General features: G+C 45.0%; 1 protein-coding gene across 2 annotated transcripts in view; it reads left to right on the plus strand.

The window, feature by feature from the left end:
• LOC129861325 (AMP deaminase 2-like) overlaps positions 1–24,435 on the plus strand; it is a 69,943-nt gene that overhangs the window by 36,836 nt on the left and 8,672 nt on the right. The window contains exons 1-11 of one of the 2 annotated variants that reach the window (XM_055932657.1): positions 368–375; positions 1,915–2,026; positions 2,327–2,513; positions 4,845–4,992; positions 5,272–5,361; positions 5,736–5,865; positions 6,239–6,433; positions 7,260–7,391; positions 20,607–20,770; positions 21,283–21,409; positions 22,116–22,279. In XM_055932657.1, coding sequence (XP_055788632.1) covers positions 1,943–2,026; positions 2,327–2,513; positions 4,845–4,992; positions 5,272–5,361; positions 5,736–5,865; positions 6,239–6,433; positions 7,260–7,391; positions 20,607–20,770; positions 21,283–21,409; positions 22,116–22,279 — 1,421 coding nt within the window. In that variant the 5' untranslated portion in view covers positions 368–375; positions 1,915–1,942. Of the gene's footprint in view, positions 1–367; positions 376–1,914; positions 2,027–2,326; positions 2,514–4,844; positions 4,993–5,271; positions 5,362–5,735; positions 5,866–6,238; positions 6,434–7,259; positions 7,392–20,606; positions 20,771–21,282; positions 21,410–22,115; positions 22,280–24,435 lie in introns of those variants that run through there. The other variant, XM_055932656.1, reaches the window with a different exon arrangement.

Consider the following 24,435-nt stretch of genomic DNA (forward strand, 5'->3'; position numbering starts at 1 on the left):
TAGCTACGCTAGCTACTGACTTCGAGTGAGTACAGTAAGGAGACTCCCATTAGCTACGCTAGCTACTGACCTAGAGTGAGTACAGTAAGGAGACTCCCATTAGCTACGCTAGCTACTGACTTCGAGTGAGTACAGTAAAGAGACTCCCATTAGCTACGCTAGCTACTGACCTAGAGTGAGTACAGTAAGGAGACTCCCATTAGCTCCGTTAGCTACTGACCTAGAGTGAGTACAGTAAGGAGACTCACATTAGCTCCGTTAGCTACTGACCTAGAGTGAGTAGAGTAAGGAGACTCACATTAGCTACGCTAGCTGCTGACCTAGAGTGAGTACAGTAAGGAGACTCCCATTAGCTCCGTTAGCTACTGACCTAGAGTGAGTACAGTAAGGAGACTTACATCCCTAAGCTAATATTAGCTTAGGTTTTAGCTAAGTGGGCTAGCACAGTCTCGTGGCATGCAGAAGACCTTGGGTTTGAATCCTGGTTGGTCACATCTCCCTTGAGCTCAGCAGGCTACCACGGTCTATACACAGTCTCAATTCCCTCTTTATAATATAATAATAGTCATCATTAAGTTTCAAGTTTTATTAGTCGTAAGTACGGGATACACGCGGGATACACACGGGATACACACGGAATACACACGGAATACACACGGAATACACACGGAATACACATGGGATACACACGGAATACACATGGGATACACACGGGATACACATGGGATACACACGGGATACACACGGGATATACACGGGATACACACGGAATACACACGGAATACACACGGAATACACACGGAATACACATGGGATACACATGGGATACACACGGGATATACACGGAATACACACGGGATACACACGGGATACACACGGGATACACACGGGATACACACGGGATACACACGGAATACACACGGGATACACACGGGATACACATGGGATACACACGGGATACACACGGGATACACATGGGATACACATGGGATACACACGGGATACACACGGGATACACACGGGATACACACGGGATACACACGGGATACACATGGGATACACACGGGATACACACGGGATATACACGGGATACACACGGGATACACATGGGATACACACGGGATACACACGGAATACACATGGGATACACACGGGATACACACGGGATACACATGGGATACACACGGGATACACATGGGATACACACGGGATACACATGGGATACACACGGGATACACACGGGATATACACGGGATACACACGGAATACACACGGAATACACACGGAATACACACGGGATACACATGGGATACACACGGGATATACACGGAATACACACGGGATACACACGGGATACACACGGGATACACATGGGATACACATGGGATACACACGGGATACACATGGGATACACATGGGATACACACGGGATACACACGGGATACACATGGGATACACATGGGATACACACGGGATACACACGGGATACACACGGGATACACACGGGATACACACGGGATACACACGGGATACACATGGGATACACATGGGATACACACGGGATACACACGGGATATACACGGGATACACATGGGATACACATGGGATACACACGGGATACACATGGGATACACACGGGATATACACGGGATATACACGGGATACACATGGGATACACATGGGATACACACGGGATACACACGGGATACACATGGGATACACATGGGATACACACGGGATACACATGGGATACACGTGGGATACACCGTCCAATGAAATGCTTACTTGCAGGTTCCTTCGGGACAAATGCAACAACAATAAGAAACAATAAAAGATAAGAACAGGAAACATAAAGTAAATGGCTCAGTAGAATAGAACAAACGTTATAGAATAAACATTATTATGGTGTGTTAGATACCTGAAGGAGCAGAGCCAGGCATTCATGGACCTGTACCCCAAGGAGATGGAGCGAGAAGGAGAGAAGGAGTACCAGCGGGTCGCCATCTCTGGAGAGGAGAAATGTGGGGTAGGTCACAAAAATATCCCCCCCCCCCCCCAAAAAAAGAAAAAAAAAATTACCGCTTTCAACACGGTTCAACACCTTGAGTTCTATTCAGTAAGGTTCCCTGGCTTTGATTAATGGCGTTGGATACAGGTCCTATGTAAAAACGTGTGTTTCTCTCCACTTGGATTTTACCACAAGCAGCCAACCGTCCGACACGTTACGTGTTTCTTCGAAGCGGATTCCTCCGGTAGTAGGAGGCTAGAAGTAAGACTGGCAGTACTAACTTGTGCCCTCTCTCTCTCCACGCCCCCTCCCTCCCAGGTTCCCTTCACAGACCTGCTGGATGCTGCTAAGTGTGTAGTGAAGGCCTTGTTCATCAGGGAGAAGTACATCGGCCTGTCCATGCAGAGCTTCTGTCGGACCACAGCCAGCTACCTGGAGGAGCTCAGTGACAGACCACTAGATATGGGCATCTACGAGGAGATACCTGAGACTTCTGTTACTGCAGGTAGAGTACACACACGTACATAAATACCTACATACATACACTACCTACCTACCTACCTACCTACCTACCTACCCACCCACCTACCTACCTACCTACCTACCTACCTACCCACCCACCTACCTACCTACCTACCTACCTACCTACTTACCTACCTACCTACCTACCTACCTACCTACCTACCTACCTACCCACCTACCTACCTACCTACCTACTAACTACCTACCTACCTACCTACCTACCCACCTACCTACCTACCTACCTATCTACCTACCTACATCCAGAATGCATCACATCCGGCCCTGATTGGGAGTCCCATAGGGGGGGGGCATAATTGGCCTAGCGTCGTCCGGGTTGGGCCGGGGTAGGCCTTCATTGTAAATAAGAATCTGTTCTTAAAAACCTCTTAAGGATCTGCCCTTTTTTCCCCAATTTTCGCCTAATATGACATACCCAAATCTAAATGAATGTAGCTCAGGACCTGAAGCAAGGATATGCATATTCTTGATACCATTTGAAAGGAAACACTTTGAAGTTTGTGGAAATGTGAAATTACTGTAGGAGAATATAACACATTAGATCTGGTAAAAGATAATACAAAGAAAAAAACATCCTTGAAATGCAAGACAAGGCCATAATGTATTATTCCAGCCCAGGCGCAATTCAGACTTTGGCCACTAGATGGCAGCAGTGTATGAGCAAAGTTTTAGACTGATCCAATGAACCATTGCATATCTATTCAAAATGTTGTATCAAGACTGCCCAAATGTGCCTAATTGGTTTATTCATGCATTTTCAAGTTCATAATTGTGCACTCTCCTCAAACAATAGCATGGTATTCCTTCACTGTAATAGCTATGGTAAATTGGACAGTGCAGTTAGATTAACAAGAATTTAAGCTTTGTGCCCATATCAGATATGTCCATGTCCTGGGAAATCAAATCAAATCAAGTTTATTTTATATAGCCCTTCGTACATCAGCTAATATCTCGAAGTGCTGTACAGAAACCCAGCCTAAAACCCCAAACAGCAAGCAGTGCAGGTGTAGAAGCAATGCAGGTGAAGAAGCAATGCAGGTGAAGAAGCAATGCAGGTGAAGAAGCAATGCAGGTGAAGAAGCAATGCAGGTGAAGAAGCAATGCAGGTGAAGAAGCAATGCAGGTGAAGAAGCAATGCAGGTGAAGAAGCAATGCAGGTGAAGAAGCAATGCAGGTGAAGAAGCAATGCAGGTGTAGAAGCAATGCAGGTGAAGAAGCAATGCAGGTGAAGAAGCAATGCAGGTGAAGAAGCAATGCAGGTGAAGAAGCAATGCAGGTGAAGAAGCAATGCAGGTGAAGAAGCAATGCAGGTGTAGAAGCAATGCAGGTGTAGAAGCAATGCAGGTGAAGAAGCAATGCAGGTGAAGAAGCAATGCAGGTGAAGAAGCAATGCAGGTGTAGAAGCAATGCAGGTGAAGAAGCAATGCAGGTGAAGAAGCAATGCAGGTGAAGAAGCAATGCAGGTGAAGAAGCAATGCAGGTGAAGAAGCAATGCAGGTGAAGAAGCAATGCAGGTGAAGAAGCAATGCAGGTGAAGAAGCAATGCAGGTGAAGAAGCAATGCAGGTGAAGAAGCAATGCAGGTGAAGAAGCAATGCAGGTGAAGAAGCAATGCAGGTGAAGAAGCAATGCAGGTGAAGAAGCAATGCAGGTGAAGAAGCAATGCAGGTGAAGAAGCAATGCAGGTGAAGAAGCAATGCAGGTGAAGAAGCAGTAACACATTTTATTGTTACTTACAACGTCATGCTAATCACATTAGCGCACATTTGCTCAACCGTCAAGAGGGTGGGACACCGATATGTAGAGATCCTTAAGAGGTTTTAACTGACTTGCCTAGTGAAATAAAGGTAAAAAATGAAGACATGGTTTCACATGTGCTATTCCCCCTCTACCTCCTGCTAGATCAGACTATCACTCAGTGTAGGAGAATTTTCATCACTGAAATTCAGCGTGTAAATAAATGTTTAGTTTGGCTCTGTGCATTCCCATTCCATCCCAAATGTTTGGGTAAATAGAATGGCGGTGTCTGACGGACACAGACTTTAGTAACGTTCTATTTGATTCTATTTTATTCTATTCTATTTGATTCTATTCTATTTGATTCTATTCTATTTGATTCTATTCTATTTAATTCTATTCTATTCTATTTAGTTCTATTCTATTTAATTCTATTCTATTCTATTTAATTCTATTCTATTTGATTCTATTCTATTTGATTATATTCTATTTGATTCTATTCTAATCTATTTAATTCTATTCTATTTGATTCTATTCTATTGTACTATATTCTATTCTAGACTTAGACCAGACGGTCCACCCTCCCGTCTCAGCCACTCACCCCTACGAGAACCAGGACCCTGCCTGTATGCCTCCTGATATAGGCTACGGCTGCAAGATGGTAAACGGTGTCGTCCATATCTACACTAATAAGGACAGCATGGACACGTGAGACACATCAATTAACTCTCAACATATCATAGTGTTAGCCTTATTATAGCACATCGTAAAGGCTCATACGTGCTCATAACAAGTTGTCAAGCAATATACCTATTGGCTTTAGATAAATTGTTACCGTGGTTATAAACATGCCAATGCCTAGCAACCGTACATCTTAGGTTGTTTATAAGTTCATCATTATGAAAATACTATTTGTGACAGTGCCTTTTAGTTTGTTGGCTGTGTGCTATCGAGACGGTGTTAAAGGCCTGTGTGCTGCCATGTCAGGTCTACAGAGTTGGAGCTGCCCTACCCAGACCTATCGGAGTACATCGCTGATATGAACGTCATGACGGCCCTCATCATCAACGGACCTGTGTGAGTTAACGTACCTCTGATGGTACACATGTGGTAGTGTTGATTCAATCCGTAGCGCTGAAGACTTGCGCTGCAGCGTGACAGATATTTAAAGGCAATGTTCCCGCATTAGCGGAGACTGCATTTACGGTAAACACAGCATATGTAGGCTCAATTCCAACTTTCAATTTAAATCGTGCTACGGAGCTACAGATCGGACCAAACCTAAGGTTTCTGTAATGGCCATTCTGTCAAGAAGAAAATCTTCTCCAGATACAGAACATCATGATGACAGAACCCGAGAGTCGTCTGTCAGTTACTCCTGACGGTGTGCTTTCTGTTATCAGTCGGAACCAACTGACGTTGTGTCTGTTGTTCACTTCCTGCCTTCACAGGAAGTCGTTCTGTTACCGTCGCTTACAGTACCTGAGTTCTAAGTTCCAGATGCACATCCTGCTGAATGAGATGAAGGAGCTGGCAGCCCAGAAGAAAGTTCCTCACAGAGATTTCTATAACATACGCAAGGTGAGTCCTCAATTAGCGTGTTGAAGAGGACCATGCGTGAGCTATACTGTCCTCCACTGTCCGCTACGCAGAATCAGTGATCTACATATAATCTTGCACCCTAAATAACTGCTCATTATGTGACCAAGATTTTGAAAGATACACAGAGCCTTGCTCAGGCCGATGCCCTCCGAGTGTTGCGTATTTCTTGAGCCTCGTGACAGAGGTTCGGTCTGATGCTAGATGTGAGCCATTTGTTCTTAACTGACTTGCCCAGTTAAATAAAGGTAAAAAAAAAAAAATACATAGAATATTCACATCTTCATTTTGAATGACGAAGTGCCAAATAACAGCTTAATCTGTGTCTGTATCTGGTTCCTTGTTGCGCACCCAGGTGGACACCCACATCCACGCCTCATCCTGTATGAACCAGAAACACCTGCTGAGGTTCATCAAGAGGGCCATGAAGAAGTATCCAGGGGAGATAGTGCATGTGGAAAGAGGCAAGGGACAGACCCTCATGGAGGTGTTCCAAACCATGAACCTCACAGCCTTCGACCTCAGTGTGGATACACTGGACATGCACGCTGTGAGTAGTGCTGGAGAGGGAGAGGGAGAGGGAGAGGGAGAGGGAGAGGGAGAGGGAAAGGGAGAGGGAGAGGGTGAAGGAATGGGAGAGGGAGAGGGAGTGGGAAAGGGAAAGGGAGAGGGAGACGGAGAGGGTGAAGGAATGGGAGAGGGAGAGGGAGAGGGAGAGAGAAGAAGAAGGAATAGGAGAGGGAGAGGGTGAAGGAGAGGGAATGGGAGAAGGAGAGGGAGAAGGAGAGGGAGAGGGAGAAGGAGAAGGAATGGGGGAGGGAGAGGGAGAGGGAGAGGGAGAGGGAAAGGGAAAGGGAGAGGGAGAGGGAGAGGGAAAGGGAAAGGGAAAGGGAGAGGGAGAGGGAGAGGGAAAGGGAGAGGGAGAGGGTGAAGGAATGGGAGAGGGAGAGGGAGAGGGAGAGAGAAGAAGAAGGAATAGGAGAGGGAGAGGGTGAAGGAGAGGGAGAAGGAGAGGGAGATGGAGAGGGAGAAGGAGAAGGAATGGGGGAGGGAGAGGGAGAGGGAAGGAGAGGGAGAGGGAGAATTAGAGGGAGAGAGTGCATGTCGAGAGTCTTATGTAGCTACCTCTCCTTCATCCTCTCTGTTTATACTATATTGGTTTAGGTTCCTATATTAAGAGACGAAACAATAGAGGAGACTGGAAGGTTAATGAAGAGATCTCAGGAAAAGGATGGATTAACAGTCGTTCAATTATTTTTAGATTTTTGATTGACAATTGTACTTTAAAGACAAAATGACAATCTGACGTGACAGCTTGGCAGCGACATCAAAAAGTGAGACATTGACTGAGAACTGTCCCCCTTTTCTCCTCACAGGACCGTAACACTTTCCATCGCTTTGACAAGTTCAACGCCAAATACAACCCCATCGGCGAGTCCATCCTGAGAGAGATCTTCATCAAGACAGACAACCATGTAGAAGGGAAATACTTTGGACACATCATCAAGGTGAATGTATAATCAGCATACTGTACATGCCCTCTATCTTAACCTAGTAAACAATTGTTACGTCACAATTCTCGACCCTTTCTCCTGATGTGTGAACTTTCACAATCCCCATCTGAAATGAAAAGCGTTGGATTTGTGTAAGCAAATTGGAGGGAGTTTCCACAAGAGAAAGAGTGTTCAAATCATAAGAGTAGAGAATTGCGATGGAACCAAAAACAGTATAAAGGGCAGTGGGGCAGTATGCTAATTGGAGTGGGTCTAGAGTGTCCGGGAGGATGCTGTTGATGTGAGCCATGACCAGCCTTTCAAAGCAGTTCATGGCTACTGACGTGAGTACCACGGGGTGGTAATCATTTAGGCAGGTTACCTTCGCTTCCTTGGGCACAGGGACTATGGTGGTCTGCTTGAAACATGTAGGTATTACAGACACGGTCAGGGAGAGGTTGAAAATGTCAATGAAGACACCAGACAGTTGGTCCATGCATGCTTTGAGTACACGTCCTGGTAATCCATCTGGCCCCGCGGCTTTGTGAATGTTGACCTGTTTAAAGGTTTTGTTCACATCAGCTACCGAGACCGTTATCACACAGTCAACCAGAACAGCTGGTGCTCTCGTGCATGCTTCAGTGTTGCTTACCTCGAAAGCGAGCATAAAATGTTTTTATCTCGTCTGGTAGGCTCGCGTCACTGGGCAGCTCGCGTCTGGGTTTCCCTTTGTAGTCCGTAATAATTTTCAAGCCCTGCCACATCCGACGAGTGTCAGAGCCGGTGTAGTAGGATTCAGTCTTATTCCTGCATTGAGACTTTGCTTGTTTGATGGTTCGTCTGAGGGCATAGCGGGATTTCTTATAAGCGTCCGGATTAGTCTCCCGCTCCTTGAAAGCGGCAGCTCTAGCCTTTTGCTCGATGCGGATGTTGCCTGTAATCCATGACTTCTGGTTGGGATATGTACGTACAGTCACTGTGTGGACGACGTCATCGATGCACTTATTGATGATGCCGATGACTGAGGTGATGTATTCCTCAATGCCATTGGATGAATCCCGGAACATATTCCAGTTGGTGCTAGAATTTTTTCCCCCTGGTTGTATATGTGACATGCTGGTAAAAATGTGGTAAAACTGATTTAAGTTTGCATTAAAGTCCCAGGCCACTAGGAGCGCCTCTTCTGGGTGAGCATTTTATTCTTTGCTTATGGCCTTTACATAGTTGGTTGAGAGCGGTCTTAGTGCCAGCTTCGCTATGTGGTGGTAAATAGACTGCTACAAATAATACAGATAAGAACTCTCTTGGTAGATAGTGTGGTCGACAGCTTATCATAAGGTACTCTGCCTCAGGCGAGCAATACCTCGAGACTTCTTTAATATTAAACATTGCGCACCAGCTGTTATTGACAAAAAGACATACATCTCCAACCCTTGTCTTACCAGAGGTAGCGTCTCTGTTCTGCCAGTGCATGGAAAATCCCACCTGCAATATATTGTCCGTTTCTTCGGTCAGCTTCACTTCTCGGTGAAACATAAGATGTTACAGTTTTTAATGTCCCGTTGGTAGGATCATCTTAATAGTAGGTCATCAATGTTATTTTCCAACGATTGCACGTTAGCAAGGAGAATGTAAGGCATTGGGAGGTTACCCGCTCGCCTATGGATTCTCAGAAGGATCCCCGATCTGCGTCCCCTTTTCTGGCATATTTTCTTCACGCAAAAGGCGTGGACCTTATGGAGCGGAAGGTATCCTAGGGGTTGGAGCGTTGGGCCAGTAACCCAAAGGTTGCTGGATCAAAAATCTGTCGTTCTGCCCCTGAACAAGGCAGTTCACCGGTAGGCCGTCATTTTAAATAAGAATTTGTTCTTAAGTGACTTGCCTTGTTAAATAAAGGTTAAATGTAAAAATAAAAAAAATCTGGGCCTGTTGTAATGTTAGCCATTTCACATCCGTTACACAGTGAAAACAGGATATCCTTCTCGTCGGACTCGTTAAAGGAAAACGTTTCTTCCAGTCCGCGGTGAATAATCACTTTTCTGAAATCTGAAGTTATTTTTGGTCATAAGAGACAGTAGAAGCAATAAGTTAAAAAAATAAGTTACACAAAAAAATTACAAAATTGCACAATTGGTTGGGAGAATGTAAAATGTCAGCCATGTTCTTCAGCGCCATCTCCGCCATCTCCGCCATTTCTGCCATCTCAGGGAACCAGACATATATAGGGAAGGTAATGACAGAGGTGATTACGTCCAGGTGAGTCCAATAATCGCTGATGCGCGTGACAGGGAGGGGGAGTCAGGTGTGCCTAAGGATGATGGCAGGAGTGCGCAATGCTGGGGAGCCTGGCGCCAGGGGGGGAAAGCGGGAGCAGCGTGACATCTACGGATGTTGTAGAGCATGAACCTACAGAAGCGAGTCATTGTCCACCGTGATGGAGAAGTCTTTGAGAGGGCAGGCCTTCCCCGGGAGCAAGAGCAGTTCCGTCTTGTTGAGTTTGAGCTTGCGGTGGGGGGCCAACATCCAAGCTGAGATATCTGCCAGGCACGCAGAGATGAGTGTCGCCACCTGGGTGTCAGAAGGGGGGAAGGAGAAAAGTAGTTGAGTGTCATATGCATAGCAATGATAGGAGAGACCATGTGAGGATATGACAGAGCTGAGTGACTTGGTGTATAGAGAGAAGAGGAGAGGTCCATCCTCATAGCAATGATAGGAGAGACCATGTGAGGATATGACAGAGCTGAGTGACTTGGTGTATAGAGAGAAGAGGAGAGGTCCATCCTCATTAGCAGTGATAGGAGAGACTATGTGAGGATATGACAGAGCTGAGTGACTTGGTGTATAGAAAGAAGAGGAGAGGTCCATCCTCATAGCAGTGATAGGAGAGACTATGTGAGGATATGACAGAGCTGAGTGACTTGGTGTAGAGAGAGAAGAGGAAAGGGTCTAGAACTGAGCCCTGTGGGACACCAGTAGTGAGAGTACGTGGTGGGGGGAGTCATCGTCAGGAAATGAGCTTATCAAGGCGTAAAGCTCATTGATTAACTCTCCAAGGGCACCTGGTGGGTGATAGATGATAGTGACAGAATGTAATTCAAATGATGAACAGGTGAGTGAGGGAGAACAGAGAAAATGTCCCACTTAGGAGAAATGAGCAGGCCTGTTCCACCACCCTCTGATGAGCAGGCCTGTTTAAAACCTCTACAGAGTACCTAACCCGGATCCGGGAGCACCCCCCACCCCACCCACACTGATTAGCATCGCTAGCATAGCGTCACAATTAAATAGTAGCATCTAAATATCATTAAATCACAAGTCCAAGACACCCAATGAAAGACACAGATCTTGTGAATAAAACCACCATTTCAGATTTTTTAAATGTTTTACAGGGAAGACACAATATGTAAATCTATTAGCTAAACACGTTAGCAAAAGACACCATTTTCTTACTCCAACAGTTTCTTACTCCATCAGGTGCTATCACCAATTCGGCTAAACTAAGATATTGATAGCCACTAACCAACAAACAAATTCATAAGATGACAGTCTGATAACATATTTATGGTATAGCATAGTTTTGTTTTTTTAAATGTGCATTTTTCAGGTATAAATCACAGTTCTACATTGCAGCTGCAATCTGATATAGTGCTGATGCAGCTAGAACAATTACAGAGACCAACGTTATATAACTAATTACTTGTCTTAAAACATTTCAGAAAAAATACACAGCGTACAGACATTGAAAGCCCAACATCTGGTGAATCCAAACAATATTTCAGATTTTTTAAATGTTTTATAGCGAAAACAAAATGTAGCGCTAAATTAGCATAACCAGGCCAGCCAGAACCAGCTGGACGCGCCCGACCAGTTCACATGCACGACAGATATATGAAATAACATCGTAAATTGGGTCTTACTATTGCTGATCTTTCATCAGAATGTTGATCAAGGTGTCCTTAGTCCTGATGAGTCGTTCAATCCATTCACAATGGCAACTTCCCCTCTTCATTTAGCCTGGGTACTGGTCGACTGGCACGGTCCCTGTCCAAAGTTAAAAAACTCAAAGAACGGAACACGGCAAAACTCCCGAAAAAATTCTAATAATCTGATTAAACTATATTGAAAAAACATACATTACGGTGATATGGTCACATGTATCAAACAAACTTCGAGACGGAGATAGTTTTCATCCGTAACGTCAGCAAAACAAAAGACAATGGCACCTCTACAACGCGCATTTCAGAAACCGGAAGTTGTCGGTCACGCTAAAGAAATAGGTCTTATTTCACGTCAGTACAAGATAAACAAAAAATTTCTCCTCTGACAACTTCCTGACACCCAGAGGAAGAAGAATGAAGTGTGTTTCGGGTCATAGGTGGCATGACCATATATAGGCAGAGCGTTGAAGCGAGCATACACATCTTGCAATCTTCTTCTGGCTCAGGGAAAGTGCTGTGAAATGACCTGTGTTTCACTCAGAGACAAAATTGGAACGGTTTTAGAAACCATAGCTTGTTTTCTATCCAATGGTATATGGTTATATGCATATAGTAACAGCAATAATTGAATAAGAGGCAGTTTAATCTGTAGAGGCAATTATGCTAATGCGAAACAGCACCCCCTGTATTCTCAAGAAGTTAAACCCTCTGGGGGTCAGATGAAGAGAGAGCATCTAAAGAGAGAGCAACGTTCTCTGGCTTGGTCCATGTCTCCTTCAAGGCCAAAAAAGTCTCGGGACTGAAGGGCAGCATAGGCTGAGACGAACTTGGCGTTCTTGAACGCAGATCAGCAATTCCAAACGCTGCCAGAGACCAGGAATTCAACATGGGTTGTGAGCGCAGTGTACTTAAAATTAGAAGGGTTGCAGCCTACAGGGTGAGGAAGAACTTCACAGCCTACAGGGTGAGGAAGACCTTCACAGTCTACAGGGTGAGGAAGATCTTCACAGCCTACAGGGTGAGGAAGATCTTCACAGCCTACAGGGTGAGGAAGATTTTCACAGCCTACATGGTGAGGAAGATCTTCACAGCCTACAGGGTGAGGAAGATCTTCATAGCCTACAGGGTGAGGAAGATCTTCACAGCCTACAGGGTGAGGAGGATTTTCACAGCCTACTAGGTGAGGAAGATCTTCACAGCCTACAGGGTGAGGAAGATCTTCACAGCCTACATGGTGAGGAAGACCTTCACAGTCTACATGGTGGGAATACCTTCACAGCCTACATGGAGAGAAGATCTTCACAGCCTACATGGTGAGGAAGACCTTCACAGCCTACAGGGTGAGGAAGATCTTCACAGCCTACATGGTGAGAAGACCTTCACAGCCTACAGGGTGAGGAAGATCTTCACAGCCTACAGGGTGAGGAAGATCTTCCCAGCCTACATGGTGAGGAAGATCTTCACAGCCTACAGGGTGAGGAAGACCTTCACAGCCTACATGGTGGGAAAATCTTCACAGCCTACAGGGTGAGGAAGATTTTCACAGCCTACAGGGTGAGGAAGATCTTCACAGCCTACAGGGTGAGGAAGATATTCACAGCCTACATGGTGAGAAGATTTCCACAGCCTACATGGTGAGAAGATCTTCACAGCCTACAGGGTGAGGAAGATTTTCACAGCCTACATGGTGAGGAAGATCCTCACAGCCTACAGGATTAGGAAGATCTTCACAGCCTACAGGGTGAGGAAGACCTTCACAGCCTACATGGTGAGGAAGATCCTCACAGCCTACAGGGTGAGGAAGATCTTCACAGCCTGCATGGTGAGGAAGATCTTCACAGCCTACATGGTGAGAAGATCTTCACAGCCTACAGGGGGAGGAAGACCTTCGCAGCCTACAGGGTGAGGAAGACCTTCGCAGCCTACAGGGTGAGGAAGACCTTCGCAGCCTACAGGGTGAGGAAAATCTTCACAGCCTACAGGGTGAGGAAGACCTTCACAGCCTACAGGGTGAGGAAAACCTTCACAGCCTACAGGGTGAGGAAGATCTTCACAGCCTGCATGGGGAGGAAGATTTTCACAGCCTACATGGTGAGAAGATCTTCACAGCCTACAGGGTGAGGAAGACCTTCACAGCCTACATGGTGAGGAAGACCTTCACAGCCTACAGGGTGAGGAAGATCTTCACAGCCTACAGGGTGAGAAGATCTTCACAGCCTACAGGGTGAGGAAGACCTTCACAGCCTACAGGGTGAGGAAGATCTTCACAGCCTACATGGTTAGAAGATTTCACAGCCTACATGGAGAGAAGATCTTCACAGCCTACATGGTGAGGAAGATCCTCACAGCCTACAGGGTTAGGAGGATCTTCACAGCCTACAGGGTGAGGAAGACCTTCACAGCCTACAGGGTGAGGAAGATCTTCACAGCCTACAGGGTGAGAAGATCTTCACAGCCTACAGGGTGAGGAAGATCTTCACAGCCTACAGGGTGAGGAAGACCTTCACAGCCTACATGGTGAGAAGATTTTCACAGCCTACAGGGTGAGGAAGATCTTCAAAGCCTACAGGGTGAGGAAGATCTTCACAGCCTACAGGGTGAGGAAGACCTTCACAGCTTACAGGGTGAGGAAGATCTTCACAGCCTACATGGTGAGAAGATCTTCACAGCCTACAGGGTGAGGAAGATTTTCACAGCCTACAGGGTGAGGAAGACCTTCACAGCCTACATGGTGAGAAGATCTTCACAGCCTACAGGGTGAGGAAGATCTTCACAGCCTACATGGTGAGAAGATCTTCACAGCCTACATGGTGAGGAAGATCTTCACAGCCTACATGATGAGGAAGATTTTCACAGCCTACAGGTTGAGGAAGATCTTCACAGTCTACAGGGTGAGGAACGAGCTGAGATAGAAAACACACACATAGATGCCAAAGCTTCAAAAATAGAGAATCTGAAAATAACTAGGTAAGATACTGAGAGAGTGGTGTGGAGCATTACTCTCGTTCCCTTCTCGAAGAACTCTGCAGAAACCGTCTTTGTTTCGGCAAAGGTCTTAGTTTTGGCAATGAGACCGCCACTGACACTGATTACCAAAACCACAACCGTCACAAATTACCCTGCCCCTTAATCCTGGTTGATGTGTCAACAATCATCTGCAAGTTATGAGCAGTCAGCAGTTCACACACCAAGTAGGCTGCTGGGAAGACAGGAAGCAGTTCACACACCAAGTAGACTACTGGGAAGACAGGAAGCAGTTCACACACCAAGTAGACTACTGGGAAGACAGGAAGCAGTTCACACACCAAGTAGGCTGCTGGGAAGACAGGAAGCAGTTTACACATCAAGTCGACTACTGGGAAGACAGGAAGCAGTTCACACACCAAGTAGACCACTGGGAAGACAGGAAGCAGTTCACACACCAAGTAGACCACTGGGAAGACAGGAAGCAGTTCACACACCAAGTAGACTACTGGGAAGACAGGAAGCAGTTCACACACCAAGTAGACTCCTGGAAAGACAGGAAGCAGTTCACACACCAAGTAGACTACTGGGAAGACAGGAAGCAGTTCACACACCAAGTAGACCACTGGGAAGACAGGAGGCAGTTCACACACCAAGTAGGCTGCTGGGAAGACAGGAAGCAGTTCACACACCAAGTAGACCACTGGGAAGACAGGAAGCAGTTCACACACCAAGTAGACTACTGGGAAGACAGGAAGCAGTTCACACACCAAGTAGACTCCTGGGAAGACAGGAAGCAGTTCACACACCAAGTAGACTACTGGGAAGACAGGAAGCAGTTCACACACCAAGTAGACCACTGGGAAGACAGGAAGCAGTTCACACACCAAGTAGGCTGCTGGGAAGACAGGAAGCAGTTCAAACACCAAGTAGACTACTGGGAAGACAGGAAGCAGTTCACACACCAAGTAGGCTGCTGGGAAGACAGGAAGCAGTTCATACACCAAGTAGGCTGCTGGGAATACAGGAAGCAGTTCACACACCAAGTAGACTACTGGGAAGGCAGGAAGCAGTTCACACACCAAGTAGACTACTGGGAAGACAGGAAGCAGTTCACACACCAAGTAGACTACTGGGAAGACAGGAAGCAGTTCACACATCAAGTAGACTACTGGGAAGACAGGAAGCAGTTCACACAACAAGTAGGCTGCTGGGAAGACAGGAAGCAGTTCACACACCAAGTAGGCTGCTGGGAAGACAGGAAGCAGTTCACACACCAAGTAGGCTGCTGGGAAGACAGGGAGCAGTTCACACACCAAGTAGACTACTGGGAAGACAGGAAGCAGTTCACACACCAAGTAGACTGGTGGGAAGACAGGAAGCAGTTCACACACCAAGTAGGCTACTGGGAAGACAGGAAGCAGTTCACACACCAAGTAGGCTGCTGGGAAGACAGGAAGCAGTTCACACACCAAGTAGACTACTGGGAAGACAGGAAGCAGTTCACACACCAAGTAGGCTGCTGGGAAGACAGGAAGCAGTTCACACACCAAGTAGGCTACTGGGAAGACAGGAAGCAGTTCACACACCAAGTAGGCTGCTGGGAAGACAGGAAGCAGTTCACACACCAAGTAGACTACTGGGAAGACAGGAAGCAGTTCACACACCAAGTAGGCTGCTGGGAAGACAGGAAGCAGTTCACACACCAAGTAGACTGCTGGGAAGACAGTAAGCAGTTCACACACTAAGTAGGCTGCTGGGAAGACAGGAAGCAGTTCACACACCAAGTAGACTACTGGGAAGACAGGAAGCAGTTCACACACCAAGTAGGCTGCTGGGAAGACAGGAAGCAGTTCACACACCAAGTAGACTGCTGGGAAGACAGGAAGCAGTTCACACACCAGTAGACTACTGGGAAGACAGGAAGCAGTTCACACATCAAGTAGGCCGCTGGGAAGACAGGAAGCAGTTCACACATCAAGTCGACTACTGGGAGGACAGGAAGCAGTTCACACCCCAAGTAGACTACTGGGAAGACAGGAAGCAGTTCACACACCAAGTAGCCTGCTGGGAAGACAGGAAGCAGTTCACACACCAAGTAGGCTGCTGGGAAGACAGGGAGCAGTTCACACACCAAGTAGACTACTGGGAAGACAGGAAGCAGTTCACACACCAAGTAGACTGGTGGGAAGACAGGAAGCAGTTCACACACCAAGTAGGCTACTAGGAAGACAGGAAGCAGTTCACACACCAAGTAGGCTGCTGGGAAGACAGGAAGCAGTTCACACACCAAGTAGACTACTGGGAAGACAGGAAGCAGTTCACACACCAAGTAGGCTGCTGGGAAGACAGGAAGCAGTTCACACACCAAGTAGACTGCTGGGAAGACAGGAAGCAGTTCACACACCAAGTAGGCTGCTGGGAAGACAGGAAGCAGTTCACACACCAAGTAGACTACTGGGAAGACAGGAAGCAGTTCACACACCAAGTAGGCTGCTGGGAAGACAGGAAGCAGTTCACACACTATGTAGGCTGCTGGGAAGACAGGAAGCAGTTCACACACCAAGTAGACCACTGGGAAGACAGGAAGCAGTTCACACACCAAGTAGACTACTGGGAAGACTAGAAGCAGTTCACACACCAAGTAGACTACTTGGAAGACAGGAAGCAGTTCACACACCAGTAGACTACTGGGAAGACAGGAAGCAGTTCACACATCAAGTAGGCTGCTGGGAAGACAGGAAGCAGTTCACACATCAAGTCGACTACTGGGAAGACAGGAAGCAGTTCACACCCCAAGTAGACTACTGGGAAGACAGGAAGCAGTTCACACACCAAGTAGGCTGCTGGGAAGACAGGAAGCAGTTCACACACCAAGTAGACTACTGGGAAGACAGGAAGCAGTTCACACACCAAGTAGGCTGCTGGGAAGACAGGAAGCAGTTCACACACCAAGTAGACTACTGGGAAGACAGGAAGCAGTTCACACACCAAGTAGGCTGCTGGGAAGACAGGAAGCAGTTCACACACTATGTAGGCTGCTGGGAAGACAGGAAGCAGTTCACACACCAAGTAGACCACTGGGAAGACAGGAAGCAGTTCACACACCAAGTAGACTACTGGGAAGACTAGAAGCAGTTCACACACCAAGTAGACTACTTGGAAGACAGGAAGCAGTTCACACACCAGTAGACTACTGGGAAGACAGGAAGCAGTTCACACACCAAGTAGACTACTGGGAAGACTAGAAGCAGTTCACACACCAAGTAGACTACTTGGAAGACAGGAAGCAGTTCACACACCAGTAGACTGCTGGGAAGACAGGAAGCAGTTCACACACCAAGTAGGCTGCTGGGAAGACAGGAAGCAGTTCACACACCAAGTAGACTACTGGGAAGACAGGAAGCAGTTCACACACCAAGTAGGCTGCTGGGAAGACAGGAAGCAGTTCACACACCAAGTAGACTGCTGGGAAGACAGGAAGCAGTTCACACACCAAGTAGGCTGCTGGGAAGACAGGAAGCAGTTCACACACCAAGTAGACCACTGGGAAGACAGGAAGCAGTTCACACACCAAGTAGACTACTGGGAAGACAGGAAGCAGTTCACACACCAAGTAGACTACTTGGAAGACAGGAAGCAGTTCACATACCAAGTAGACCACTGGGAAGACAGGAAGCACTTACAGTAGATGGACCTAGCTAGCAAAAAGACAGTACTAGACAACAACAGATAAAGACAAAAATTCTACTGATCACTCCTGGAGATATCAGGAGTCCTCTGTAGTAATGCTGTATTGTAGTAATGGTGTATTGTAGTAATGGTGTATTGTAGTAATGCTGTATTGTAGTAATGCTGTATTGTAGTAATGCTGTATTGTATGTTGTATTGTAGTAAATCTATATTGTAGTAATGTTGTATTGTAGTAATGTTGTATTGTATGTTGTATTGTAGTAATGCTGTATTGTAGTAATGCTGTTTTGTAGTAATGTTATATTGTATTAATGCTATATTGTAGTAATGCTATATTGTATGTTGTATTGTAGTAATGCTATATTGTAGTAATGTTGTATTGTAGTAATGCTGTATTGTATGTTGTATTGTAATAATGCTGTATTGTAGTAATGCTGTATTGTAGTAATACTGTATTGTAGTAATGCTGTATTGTAGTAATGCTGTATTGTAGTAATGCTGTTTTGTAGTAATGTTGTATTGTAGTAATGCTGTATTGTAGTAATACTGTATTGTAGTAATGTTGTATTGTAGTAATGCTGTATTGTAGTAATACTGTATTGTAGTAATGTTGTATTGTAGTAATGCTGTTTTGTAGTAATGCTACATTGTAGTAATGCTGTATTGTAGTAATACTGTATTGTAGTAATGTTGTATTGTAGTAATGCTGTTTTGTAGTAATGTTGTATTGTAGTAATGCTATATTGTAGTAATGCTATATTGTATGTTGTATTGTAGTAATGCTATATTGTAGTAATGTTGTATTGTAGTAATGCTGTATTGTATGTTGTTTTGTAGTAATGCTACATTGTAGTAATGCTGTATTGTAGTAATACTGTATTGTAGTAATGCTGTATTGTAGTAATGCTGTATTGTATTTTGTATGGTAGTAATGCTGTTTTGTAGTAATGCTGTATTGTATTCATGGTGTATTGTAGTCATGCTGTTTTGTAGTAATGCTGTATTGTATTTTGTATGGTAGTAATGTTGTTTTGTAGTAATGCTGTATTGTATTAATGCTGTATTGTAGTAACGCTGTATTGTAGTAATGATGTTTTGTAGTAATGGTGTATTGTAGTCATGCTGTATTGTATGTTGTATTGTAATAATGCTGTATTGTAGTAATGCTGTATTGTAGTAATGTTATATTGTATGTTGTATTGTAGTATTGCTGTATTGTATGTTGTATTGTAATAATGCTGTATTGTAGTAATGCTGTATTGTAGTAATGTTGTATTGTAGTAATGCTGTTTTGTAGTAATGTTGTATTGTAGTAATGCTATATTGTAGTAATGCTATATTGTATGTTGTATTGTAGTAATGCTATATTGTAGTAATGTTGTATTGTAGTAATGCTGTATTGTATGTTGTTTTGTAGTAATGCTACAATGTAGTAATGCTGTATTGTAGTAATACTGTATTGTAGTAATGCTGTATTGTAGTAATGCTGTATTGTATTTTGTATGGTAGTCATGCTGTATTGTAGTAACGCTGTATTGTAGTAATGATGTTTTGTAGTAATGCTGTATTGTAGTAATGCTGTATTGTAGTAATGGTGTATTGTAGTAATGCTGTATTGTAGTAATGATGTTTTGTAGTAATGCTGTATTGTAGTAATGCTGTATTGTATGCTGTATTGTAGTATTGCTGTTTTGTATGGTAGTAATGTTGTTTTGTAGTAATGCTGTATTGTAGTAATGCTGTATTGTAGTAATGATGTTTTGTAGTAATGCTGTATTGTAGTAATGCTGTATTGTATGCTGTATTGTAGTAATGCTGTATTGTAGTAATGTTGTTTTGTAGTAATGCTGTATTGTAGTAATGCTATTTTGTAGTAATGTTGTATTGTAGTAATGCTGTATTGTATTTTGTATGGTAGTAATGTTGTTTTGTAGTAATGCTGTATTGTATTAATGCTGTATTGTAGTAACGCTGTTTTGTAGTAATGCTGTATTGTAGTAATGCTGTATTGTATGCTGTATTGTAGTAATGCTGTATTGTAGTAATGCTGTATTGTAGTAATGCTGTATTGTAGTAATGTTGTTTTGTAGTAATGCTGTATTGTAGTAATGCTATATTGTAGTAATGTTGTATTGTAGTAATGCTGTATTGTATTTTGTATGGTAGTAATGTTGTTTTGTAGTAATGCTGTATTGTATTAATGCTGTATTGTAGTAACGCTGTTTTGTAGTAATGCTGTATTGTAGTAATGCTGTATTGTATGCTGTATTGTAGTCATGCTGTATTGTAGTAATGTTGTATTGTAGTAATGCTGTTTTGTAGTAATGCTGTATTGTAGTAATGCTGTATTGTAGTAATGCTGTATTGTATGCTGTATTGTAGTCATGCTGTATTGTATGTTGTATTGTAATAATGTTGTATTGTAATAATGCTGTATTGTAGTAATGCTGTATTGTAGTAATGCTGTATTGTAGTAATGTTATATTGTATGTTGTATTGTAGTATTGCTGTATTGTATGTTGTATTGTAATAATGCTGTATTATATGTTGTATTTTAGTAGTAATGTTGTAGTAATGTCCTATACTAGTTTTTAGCGCCCCCTGCTGACTATTGTATGCCTCTGCACCCCGTCAGGAGGTGATGGCTGACCTGGAGGAGAGTAAATACCAGAACGTGGAGCTGCGTCTGTCCATCTACGGTCGCCAGAGGGACGAATGGGACAAGCTGGCCCAGTGGGCCGTCAAACACCAAGTCTACTCTAACAACGTACGCTGGCTGTTGCAGGTGCCACGACTCTTGTGAGTACCACCAAAAGCCTCTCACCACGTTATATACCATCTCTGTTACTACTACTTTCATCCATTCAACAACAATTGTCTGGTGTTCCCACTTGTTCCACATTGTTCTGAATGAAGCAACATATTATCATGTTTGAAATAGACAGAGGTTAAAGTGCTTCAGTCCTTCCACACAGCTATAGTCGTGGTCCCGTGTGGCTCAGTTGGTAGAGCATGGCGCTTGCAACGCCAGGGTTGTGGGTTCAATTCCCATGGGGGGACCAGGGTTCAATTCCCATGGGGGCACCAGGATGAATATGTATGAACTTTCAAGTCGCTCTGGATAAGAGCGTCTGCTAAATGACTTAAATGTAAATAGTCAAGCCAGCTGCCAGAGAACATTTAATTACTGTGAAAATACCTCATTATTGTTGCTGAACCATGATTCTGTCATTTGACCTGAAAACCCACCCGATACAATTCAAGGGAAGAAAAGGTGACCAGACCTGCATGCTCTCTATCTCTCTCCACAGTGACGTGTACCACACCAAGAAGCAGCTGTCTAACTTCCAGGAGATGCTGGAGAACATCTTCATGCCTCTGTTTGAGGTCACCATCGACCCCGCCAATCACAGTGAGCTGCACCTCTTCCTACAACACGTGAGTAAACAACCATTGGTTTTAGTGGGTTCAGAGAAAATTGTGTGTTTTTTGGATCAGTTTATTATGGCTTATGTCTAGCAGTAAGCTAACGTAGCAGGTTTTCAAAGATAATGCCTGGGGCAGCGTTATCTTTCTTGTCCTGACGGAGGAGAAGGAAAAACACACTGTGTGTGGGGGAGGTTCTCTTCTGCACTGTTCAACCAATCCAGTTAACGTGGAGGAGGAGTTAAGATGGAGTGCCCCGCCTTGTTAACGTCCAAAAGAGGAAGTGACGTCACAGGCTCTCATTTCATTTCCCCTTGAAAACCCCAACGTCCGGTTTTGTTTTCCCGACTCCACCGAGGGCAATCTGACAGAAAACCTCTCGGAGACGCTGGCCGTGTTTGAGAACATCAATTCTGACGGATCTACACATCACAATACGTTGTTAAATCAGTCAGTCAACTCAGTCTGTCGTCAGCGACTGACCTAAACTGACGCTCTCAAACACGACCACTGATCATGAAGATGATAACGTCGACAATGATGATTACGATGACGATGGTGTGTGTGTGTGTGTGTGTGTGTGTGTGTGTGTGTGTGTGTGTGTGTGTGTGTGTGTGTGTGTGCGTGTGCGTGTGCGTGTGCGTGTGCGTGTGCGTGTGCGTGCGTGCGTGCGTGTGTGTGTGTGTGTGTGTGTGTGTGTGTGTGTGTGTGTGTTCAGGTGGTGGGCTTCGACAGTGTGGACGATGAGTCTAAACCAGAGCAACACTGCTTCAACATGGAGAGTCCTCTGCCAGTCAACTGGACTGAAGAAGACAACCCTCCTTATGCCTACTACCTGTACTATATGTACGCTAACATGACCGTGCTCAACCACCTGCGCAGGTATGGGCCTACATGACAATGCAGCACTGTACCATTTACACTGATTCTAGCATTATCACTGTAAACAGCTGGCTATGTGTGGGAACGGTAGCTAGGACTTTCCAACCCTGTTGCTGGAGGTTTTCATTCCAATCCTGTTGCTGGAGGTTTTCATTCCAACCCTGTTGCTGGAGGTTTTCTCTCCAATCCTGTTGCTGGAGGTTTTCATTCTAACCCTGTTGCTGGAGGTTTTCATTCCAACCTTGTTGCTGGAGGTTTTCATTCCAACCCTGTTGCTGGAGGTTTTCATTCCAATCCTGTTGCTGGAGGTTTTCATTCCAATCCTGTTGCTGGAGGTTTTCATTCCAACCCTGTTGCTGGAGGTTTTCATTCCAATCCTGTTGCTGGAGGTTTTCATTCTAACCCTGTTGCTGGAGGTTTTCATTCCAACCCTGTTGCTGGAGGTTTTCATTCCAACCCTGTTACTGGAGGTTTTCATTCCAATCCTGTTACTGGAGGTTTTCATTCCAATCCTGTTACTAGAGGTTTTCATTCTAACCCTGTTGCTGGAGGTTTTCATTCCAACCCTGTTGCTGGAGGTTTTCATTCCAACCCTGTTGCTGGAGGTTGAGTCTAAACGTGTTCCTGGAGGTTTTCACTCCAACCTTCATCTAGCACACCTGATTCTAATAATTAGCTGGTTGATAAGCTGAATCAGGTTAGTTAAAACTGGGGTTGTAGTGAAAACCTACAGGAGGATAGCTCTCCAAGAACAGGGTTGGAGAGCCCTGGTGTTAACCTACAGGAACAGGGTTGGAGAGCCCTGGTGTGAACCTACAGGAGGATAGCTCTCCAGGAACAGGGTTGGAGAGCCCTGCTGTAAACCTACAGGAAGATAGCTCTCCAGGAGCAGGTTTGGAGAGCCCTGGTGTAAACCTACAGGAGGATAGCTCTCCAGGAACAGGGTTGGTGAGCCCTGCTGTAAACCTACAGGAGGGAGGCTCTCCAGGAACAGGGTTGGAGAGCCCTGGTGTGACCCTACATGAGGGTAGCTCTCCAGGAACAGGTTTGGAGAGCCCTGGTGTAAACCTACAGGAGGGTCGCTCTCCAGGAACAGGGTTGGAGAGTATTAGAGTTCGTTCCTTACGTCCATCTTTGTCAATCATTGGTTCATTGGCGAAATTAGCATTATGACAATATCTTTAATTAAATCATTCAAAAACCTTTCTTAATGCAATCGCAGACAGAAGTTGACAAACAGGAACATGGCACGCACGTTTCTGAGTAAGTTCTGCATCAAACAAAAAGGTCTCAAGTTGTTTTATTAAACCGAAGTCCCGCCTTAGTGATGTCACTGACTAGTCAGTACCTTTTTACTCCTGAGACCAAAACCCTATATAAACAATGGCTTTTAGTGTTATCTTAAACTTAGCAGTAAACGTCCACTCCCCAAAGCTGATTTATTGTGGAATGTTTGACTAGTCTTATCTCCTCCACTCCCCTGCAGAGCTCCTTCTTCACAGTCACACATTACTCAGAGGGGCCTCTTCCTAATGAAATAGAGAACTAAACACAATTGTGGAATACTAAACCTCTACAATGAATTTGTATTGTTAATCTGTAGTCTATGACCCTATAAATGTAAGGAGGGAGGGGTCTTATAACCCCTCCCCTTCTATTAATATAACATAAGCATAATAAATTATTCTAATACACCAAACATCTGTACAGCCCCCAATCATGACCCCTAGGTAAATCCTGACAAGAGCCCTGTTGTAAGCCTACAGGATGGTAGCTCTCCAGGAACAGGGTTGGAGAGCCCTGGTGTGAACCTACAGGAGTGTAGCTCTCCAGGAACAGGGTTGGTGAGCCCTGCTGTAAACCTACAGGAGGATAGCTCTCCAGGAACAGGGTTGGTGAGCCCTGCTGTAAACCTACAGGATGGTAGCTCTCCAGGAACAGGGTTGGAGAGCCCTGCTGTAAACCTACAGGAGGATAGCTCTCCAGGAACAGGTTTGGAGAGCCCTGGTGTAAACCTACAGGAGGGTAGCTCTCCAGGAACAGGGTTGGAGAGCCCTGGTGTGAACCTACAGGAGGGTAGCTCTCCAGGAACAGGGTTGGAGAGCCCTGCTGTAAACCTACAGGAGGGTAGCTCTCCAGGAACAGGGTTGGAGAGC

This window comes from Salvelinus fontinalis, chromosome 8 (genome assembly GCF_029448725.1).
Source record: "Salvelinus fontinalis isolate EN_2023a chromosome 8, ASM2944872v1, whole genome shotgun sequence".
Taxonomy (NCBI): Eukaryota; Metazoa; Chordata; class Actinopteri; order Salmoniformes; family Salmonidae; genus Salvelinus; species Salvelinus fontinalis.